Source organism: Sprattus sprattus (assembly GCF_963457725.1).
Source record: "Sprattus sprattus genome assembly, chromosome: 1".
NCBI classification, from domain to species: domain Eukaryota; kingdom Metazoa; phylum Chordata; class Actinopteri; order Clupeiformes; family Clupeidae; genus Sprattus; species Sprattus sprattus.
Window position 1 is genome coordinate 57,428,166 of NC_137920.1, and position 8,810 is coordinate 57,436,975.

The window sequence follows — 8,810 nt, forward strand, 5'->3', positions numbered from 1 at the left end:
AAGTGAACTCACAGAGTGAAATATATAGACCTATTTTGCTTACATTAAGATCTACGTCACCATACATACGATTGTCAGACATATAAATTATGATTGGTTTTTCAATTATGTACATTTTCATCACTCACCGTCCGTAACGAGCGTCTTGTAGTTGCAGTTTTAGACCGGACATTTATTTTGACATGTTGTCCAAAGTTTTAGGCAGCCCAAAACCGGATGTCTTATTTAGGCGGTTGTACTGTCTCATCGCTGAAATCGAGACCGGAAACGACATGCACTATTTAGGCCAATTTCACTGTGCTACAGGAGCAGCGCCCTTGTAGTCCCTATGCAAAATCTCTGGTCGCAGTAGCTAACGGTCCGATACAACAGCAAAGGCTGCCACAGTGTGCCAATACGTTAGTTCACACAGCGATGACAACGACTTTATAGTTAATTGATATTGCGGAGATCGTACGTGAAATTGCTGCATTATGGGGTCTGAAACCAAAAGTTACATTGGGTTGGAAAAAAATGATTTTGTCGTTTTGTTTTGCATGATGACATGTCTGTTTCATTATGTAAGTTGTCAAACCGAGAACACCGGTATGGCCAATGTAATATCAGAAAGAAAGGCAGAAGAAGACCACAGGCAGGACAGTGCCGACCTTCTAATTTTTATTATGCTTTTAACGCTAACAATTTTAACAATATGGCTCTTCAAGCATCGCCGTTTCAGGTTTTTACATGAAACAGGACTGGCAATGATTTATGGTAAGAATATGAGTGTTTGTGTGGCAGCTGGGTGAGGGTCTTAGCTTCTCACTTGTGCCATGGTACCACATGTACACTTGGAAAGATAAGTTAATATCATAAGCCTGACAGTCATTTATTCAGTATAGTTTGGGTTATCGGGTACTCTGTGGTAACCGTCTTTGGCCTGTGCTGCTGTGTACAGATGAGAAACTCGTGTTTAGAACTTTGTTTCTATAGCCTGAATCTCTATCTAGTTTGAGCCCCCTTTTGGGCAGAGGTGCTAGTGGAACACAAATCATAATGTGCAGAGGCTGAATACCTAAATATGTGTTACTACACAATAACACATATTTAGGAACTTGGGTTCAGGGCAAGCTGTTTTCTAATGTGGTAGAAAAACAAGTAATAACTCTTCCTCCTCTAAATATGGCTGTATATTTAAACAGGTCTGTTGGTTGGTGTGATACTACGTTTTGGGATCCATGGGCAACAGGATCTTAACAATGTCACTTTGAGCTGTGCCATGAATACCAGTCCAGCCACCTTACTGGTCAATGTCAGTGGTCACTTTTACGAGTACACACTAAAGGGTGAAGTAAGAGAAACTGATGGTCAGGACATCCCTGATGCTGAAATGCTGAAAAAGGTACATATGAATCATACCAGATTGTATGTGGTTTAAAACCCATGCTTCCTTCTCAATTTAAACACAGTCACAATGAAGCTAGCATAAGACTGATTTTATATTTTACAAAAAAATATATTACACTAAACATTTTGTTATTGTGTCTGAATCGTTCAAACTCCTATTCCGAATATTGACATTGACAGTGGGTACCATCTTAGTTTTCAACAGTAGATTTTCTTCTCTCCACCAGGTCACCTTTGACCCAGAGATTTTCTTCAATATCCTGCTGCCTCCTATAATCTTTCATGCAGGCTACAGCCTCAAAAGGGTAAGATTGCACAATCCTCATGTGACAATGACTTCAGTGATCCTTTGCACACAGCCTCCTACATTGACTACACCTAGACCGAAAATTATGTCATGCCTTAGAGGATAATATTGCGTCATCATGAAGGATAATACTGTGCATGTAGACGCGTTGAGGTGTTTTTTACGCACTTATTGTGTGTTTAGAGTGGCCAGACATAAATCAACTGAAATGGGGAAACAAAGCATGTAAAATGCATAGTAACACTGTTTATTTATCATGCCTTTTGAGTTACATCATCATTAGAAATCCAGAAGCATTTTAATTTTTTTGCTAGACATAATATTCACTGCACCTTTAATGAGTATTTCAGTGTTTACGTACCAATGGTTCGGTTCATTTATGTTATGGCTTGTCTTTGGTTTCTGTATTCATAGAGGCATTTCTTTAGAAACCTCGGCTCCATTCTCACCTATGCTTTTGTGGGCACAGCCATCTCTTGCCTTGTTATTGGGTGAGTGCAATGTTCTCTGTGTTTCCTTCACTAGAATATTATGGGCCTTGCCTTACTAAACTGTTCTTCCTTCATTGTAGGTCGTTACTGTATGGCTTTGTTGCTTTTATGAAGGCTGTAGGCCAAATTCATGGGGACTTTTTCTTCACTGATTGCCTGTTCTTTGGTGCCATAATCTCTGCCACAGACCCAGGTACATGCAGCCAATATCATCATGGCATACAGTGACATAGAAAGTGATGTTGATTTTAGTACATCATTTTCAAGTGGACCTTTATGTAGACACATAAGCACTATAATAAAATGTATGTACACATAAACATTTGAAGGGGAATGTTTTGCAATAGTGTTTAGGGCAAACTGTGTTACTGTTGCCACTACATGGTATAATCTGAGGTTTTGAGAAAGCCATTTCAAGTGCTTTCTAGTATTTAGGCACAATCAACTGATCTGTAAAATCTCAATACAGACATAGCGTGCAAGTCAACAAACCTAAGGTGACCTTTGCTTGTTTTGACTTACTCAATTATGTTGACTATTTTTCCTGTTATTCAAGAAGGGAGCTATGTAAACATTGTGGAACAGGCTGCCCTGTCAGTGTTATGGAAGGGGGGATACAGTCTGGCTTTCATTTATATTTAAATGTTTACCAATTAACGGACATATTTTTTTCAGTGTAATGGATGGAAATATGATGGAAACAAGGCAGTTAAAGCCATAGTTAGAAAGTTAGGAAGTTAATTATACAGTAAGAAGAATAAGTGTTGATGTGTTGAAAAAAAATCTAATTTAGTAACACATATATTTATTCCATACATCAAGGTAAGCGATAATATGCACCAAAAATACAAATGGTGTGTGTTCTATCACAGCATAAAGATGTACTTGATGTGGCAGTCTAAATCCACTAGAGGCCCCCCTTCTCAACAGGATAATGCAATCAAACATAAGCCACCTTAGCACTGATAGGAGTCATGGTCAGATTGGTTAACCATTTACACTCATATGGATTCACTGTCACAGGTTGGGATAAGCTGTCCAGTATCATGAATATTTAGTAAACCTTGGTCCCAAAATCTAAATGGTATTGTTTCAGGTTATCTTGCACACGCTTTAATATTGTCTTTTTGTTTTGTTTAGTGACAGTTCTTGCCATATTTAATGAGCTGAAGGTGGACGTGGACCTTTATGCACTGCTGTTCGGGGAGAGTGTTCTCAATGATGCTGTGGCAATCATTCTGTCCTCGTGAGTTTGGCGCGCATACATTTCACATCATTCTTTTTTTGTCAGCTCTAAGATGCAATGAAAGTGCTTTTCTTTGTGTGTTTGCCATTGCACCACAGATCTATTCTAGCTTACCAGCCGGCAGGAGATAACCACCACACATTCGATGCTAGTGCCATGTTGAAGTCTGTGGGTGTGTTCCTGGGTGTCTTCAGTGGGTCATTCGCCCTTGGAGTGGTCACTGGCGTTATGACCTCTCTCATATCCTTTACAGAAAAACCCAGATGAAATTGAATACTCCTGATTTGCTCTTTCATGACCCTCTGTCATGACAGTGTAGACGTCTGTCTGTGGGAAGGCTTCTGCTTTTGCCTCGGTGGCCTCTTCAGTTGTCTGGTCTTGTGAGGGGTTCCTTGACTCTGTGTTTGTCTCTGCACGTCACTAAATTCACCAAGTTGCGTGAGTTCCCCCTGCTGGAGACAGCACTCTTCTTCCTCATGTCCTGGAGCACTTTCCTGCTGGCAGAGGCCTGTGGATTTACAGGTACCAGCAGCAAAGCACAGTCACACATTTCACCTGTGGTGTTCATCTTGCTATTCAACCCTTTATAAAAGTATGGTCTCTTTACTCCTGAGTCTGGCCCTTCTCTTACTTACTCCATCCCACCACCCACACTCTGTCCCTCTCGCTCTCTCTCTCTCTCTCTCTCTCTCACACACACTCACACACACAAACCACCATCTTTTCTATTCACATATTAATGGGTTCCTGGTTTCCCTCCACAGGTGTTGTGGCTGTGGTGTTCTGTGGAATGACTCAGGCCCACTACACCTACAATAACCTTTCCGATGAGTCTAAGGACAGGACAAAACAGGTGATGCATACCCCTGCATGCTTAAGACAACCCTTCACCAAATTATTACTTAAATCAAACAGAAATTATGTTTTGGGGGATGGTGTGGCTCAGTATTATATTAATATCAGTGTGTGGGTATATACGTACTTATCTGATATTTCTCAAAAGCTATTATTTTAATAATGTAAGGGCAATATCAGCAATTTAATAAAATCACAAGATTGTATTATTGTTTTGAAATAAACATGTGAATGTTTGAGTCAAGGGTTTAATTGTTTATTTGCACACATTGCGTAATTATGCCACATTTATAAACGCACACATTGTGTAATTATGTAAATGAATAGTGTTCCCTAGCAAAGCTGTGGCGTAGTGGAAAGTCTAAGGGCATTGGTGCTCAAGTCCTGAAAATATTTTCGACCTTTATCTTTTTGTTTCTCCACAGCTCTTTGAGTTGCTGAATTTTCTGGCCGAAAATTTCATCTTCTCCTACATGGGTTTGACCTTATTCTCCTTCCAGTACCACGTATTCAACCCCATGTTCATACTTGGAGCATTCGTATCCTAACATTGCAAACAGTATGGCATGTGATTTAGCATACTTTTGATTCTGTCTGCCATTTTCAGTCATTGGTGTTGAACAGTTATTTTCAGAATCAGCCCTTGACTGATGTCCCAATAGATTGCTGTGTTTCTTGGCCGGGCAGCAAATATCTATCCCCTCTCCTTCCTGCTCAACCTGGGCCGCAAAAACAAGATCGGTTCCAATTTCCAGCATGTCATGATGTTTTCGGGTAAATTCCAAAACCATTAGATTCAGATGATTTCTTACTGTAACCAGGGTAAGGTGTTTGTACTCTCAATCAGCTTGTCATTTGAATGGTTAATAGGTAACCACGGTATAGATATGGCTGTAAGATAACGGCAGCCTGTTCTCTGTTCGTCACAGATAGTACTTTTGCACGCAGGACTCTAGCTTTCTGTCAAGACAGACTGTTGATTGGGCTGAGGCCCTTGCCTGACTGTAGCCCTTAACCCCCCCTCCCCTCATTCTGGGATCTCACTCACAGGTCTGCGTGGGGCTATGGCGTTCGCCCTCGCAATCAGGGACACTTCAACGTATGCCCGGCGGATGACGTTCTCCAGCACCCTCCTCATTGTCTTCTTCACAGTGTGGGTGTGTGGGGGTGGCACCACACCGATGCTGTCCTTCATGAACATCCGGTGAGTTGACTCGGCCTGTTCACTTCCGCACATCTTCTGCATTCAGCACGTCCCTGATTATCCAGGACGAAAAAATATGCTCTGGTGAATTTTCCATCCAGCTCAAATGCACTGTGCAAGAAGTGAATACCACTCTGGTACAAGACATGAACAACCTATAAATCATCTTTTATTTCTCTTTTTAACAGTGTTGGAGTGGATTCAGACCAAGATAATCCTGTAAGCAATTTTTTTTTTGTTTCAGTAAAAAGATATATATATATATATATATATTAATATACGATACTGCAGTTTTTAACATGGAGTAATTAATTATAAAAATATCTATAGGTGATTGTCTTTGAGATATGTTAGGAGCTTGCGCTCAAGTAGCATACATTTGTGTGCTTGTGTTTTTGATCTATCTGTATGTGTTCAAGCTGACACCTGGTGTGGACGGGACAGAAAGTAGGGGTGTCAGACACGAAGGAGCTTGGCCCTTTAGGATGTGGCACTCGTTTGACCACAAGTATCCTTATTCACATGCTAAGTCTACTTGCATTTTTAATGTTTATTTTTTCCTATGGATAATTGCTATTGTACAAGAATCCTCTAAGCACAAAAAGCTAATAGGGCAACCAGGGTCTCCAGGAGGAGCAGCTGAATGAACAGAGCTCATTATTACCCAAGGAAAAATGCCCAAAATACCAGCAAGTCCATAATAAAGCAGACAAAACAGAGGACAGAACAAAGTCACAATGTCATAGACCTGCAACTGGTGGAATCCAGAGGTAGGAGCAGGGCGGTGATTGGTGATCCGATGGAATCCAGGGATAAGAGCAAGGCCGTGATTGGTGAACCGGTGGAATCCAGGGGTAAGAGCAGGACCTTGATTGGTGATCCGGTGGAATCCAGGGGTAAGAGCAGGGCCGTGATTGGTGATCCGGTGGAATCCAGGGGTAAGAGCAGGGCCGTGATTGGTGAACCGGTGGAATCCAGGGGTAAGAGCAGGACCGTGATTGGTGAACCGGTGGAATCCAGGGGTTAGAGCAGGACCGTGATTGGTGAAGGCCTTGACTTTGTGCTCTAGATACCTGAAGCCATTCCTGACTCACAGTGGACCCCCACTCACCACTTCTCTGCCAGCATGCTGTGGGCCTCTGGCACGCTGCCTCACCACCACACAGGCCTACCAGGTGAGATGGCCGACACACACACACACACACACACACACACACACACCAGCATGCTGTGGGTCTCTGGCACGCTGCCTAACCACCACACAGGCCTACCAGGTGAGATGGCCGACACACACACACACACACACACACTTTCTTTCTCTCTCTTTTGTGTGTCCCATATATAGAAATACACATGCAACAACAGATGCACTCGCTCGCTCTATCACTCTCTCACACACAGAAACACATACACACACAACAGACGCTAAATTCTTATGCATGCATTTGTGCTTATACACCCCTATACACACACACAAGAACCTGACACAACAGATATCGTGCCGATTACGAGCTTGGCAGTGATTGTCTTGTGTGTTTGTGACCTGCTGTAGAGTGAAGGTGACTGGCATGATGAGGACTCAGAGCTGATTAGGAACGAGGGCTCGGGCAGCCCTATGTACACCGATATATCCATCAGCACGGTTACAAGAAGCAGTTCCTCCAGCCACTTGTATGGACCCACAGTACCCTCTGGTTAAGCAAGTGACAGGTTCCTATTATGATTTACGTTGTACAATCTGTTACAATCTACTGACAAATATGTACTCCTTCCCAGACCTTTTAAAACTCTTGGTCCCCCAGATGTGTAGACCTCTCCATACACAGTAGGTGTGTAGAGTAAGCGGTAAGGAGTCCTAAGTGCGTGATACTTCTGTTGTTTCAGTATTTTGTGTTACTGTTGCCTGAGCTTGTTTTTAATCTAAACTTAAAACACAACACTGAGCTAGTCTTTATTGTAACACATATTGAAAGTGTGTAATCCTGTTCAACTAATAGACACTGACATTTACTAGACCTCTTCTTCTTAAAAAGCACACTAAGTTATATGTTCTTTTTCCTATTTTGATTCAAGATTTGTGTATATTTCAGCATTTTTGTATGTGTGCAAGTAAGTATTTATTTAGCTTATTTATTTGTCTCATCCACTGGTTAATTTGTAGGACTTTGTTATAACCATCCTGAAGAGTTGCTGTTTCTTTCCTTTGTTGGTATTTCATGTTTGAAAAGATAAAGAGTGTTTGTGGTTCTTGTGCCAAGAGGCAACAGGGGTAGTGAGATTAACCCTGTATTACAGCCAAGTATTTGATTTCTGTGTGGAATGAAGCCACTGTAGTTGGGTTGTCAAAGCCAAACTGTGTACCTACCCTAAGTGCCTAATATTGCATTGTCCAACTCCAGAAATAGTGCCATTTCCAGATGACTTAAAATGAGATGACTTTGTACACTAATGAGACTTGTCCTGAGAAGTCCCTGATTAAATATTGTATGCACTTTGCGTTGTGATCCCTGAAGTACTTCTGCATTATAGACAATATGCCATTACATGTCATTGTAATGTAAAAGATTAAACCTGTTATTTTGTATGAAGCAACCACAACCTCTCAAAAAGGTATTTTGTCTACATCATTTGGTTCACTTTGCCTCTTAGGAACCAAAATGGACATATTTTTACAGAAGAATTCCTCCTGTTAAAATATCACGGAAAAACATCGAACAAACATCTAATAAACATATGGTTCATCTAAAAAACACATGGGAATACAAAAGCCTTTAACCACGTAGGCTACATTGTGACCTTTTCCACCCTGTAGGCTACAGTAGCCGACCAATCGTGTCATGACTCATGTCATTCTTTCCGCACCAAAATCATACTTAAGGGGTAAACGATACATTTCAAAACATTTAGACTAAAAGAGTTTGAACAAGTGTTGGCATAGTTGGGAATGGCCGTTCCTTTCATGTGGGCTCACATGCTGAGGCTGCATGGCTTTCTTAGTCCATATAAACAGGCTACCATAGCAACTTACATGAACAACAGAACTGGAGCTGAATGTCGAGTTTTTAGGGAGACAGTCTAGTCCTCTGCTCCCAACTCAAGCGAGCTGTAAGGGAAGGACATACCCTACAGTCTTAAACCAATGGTAGCATGGACTGAGAACTCCTGGTTCGTTGAGACGGTGGCTGTAGAATTTTGACCATATCCTTTTCCATATCCTGTCTTCTTTTTAAGTAGCTGGTTTCAGTCTACGTGCAGATCCCGGTATTCATGCGGGTTGTTCAAAGAGCGAAAGAAACTTGGACGAGAGAGCGTGCACAATAG

At 41.5% G+C, this 8,810-nt stretch overlaps 1 protein-coding gene across 1 annotated transcript; it reads left to right on the top strand.

Moving 5' to 3' along the window:
* Positions 1–299: 299 nt before the first annotated feature.
* On the top strand, positions 300–7,981 carry slc9a6b (solute carrier family 9 member 6b). Its single transcript, XM_080837263.1, has 16 exons — positions 300–753; positions 1,182–1,381; positions 1,614–1,691; positions 2,108–2,184; positions 2,265–2,377; positions 3,325–3,430; positions 3,529–3,670; positions 3,847–3,952; positions 4,195–4,283; positions 4,711–4,824; positions 4,948–5,059; positions 5,336–5,489; positions 5,678–5,708; positions 5,909–5,997; positions 6,559–6,664; positions 7,042–7,981. Exons 1-16 carry the CDS (start codon positions 474–476, stop codon positions 7,186–7,188), a joined length of 1,944 nt encoding a protein of 647 aa, XP_080693389.1. The 5' UTR covers positions 300–473; the 3' UTR covers positions 7,189–7,981.
* The last annotated feature ends 829 nt before the right edge of the window (positions 7,982–8,810 follow it).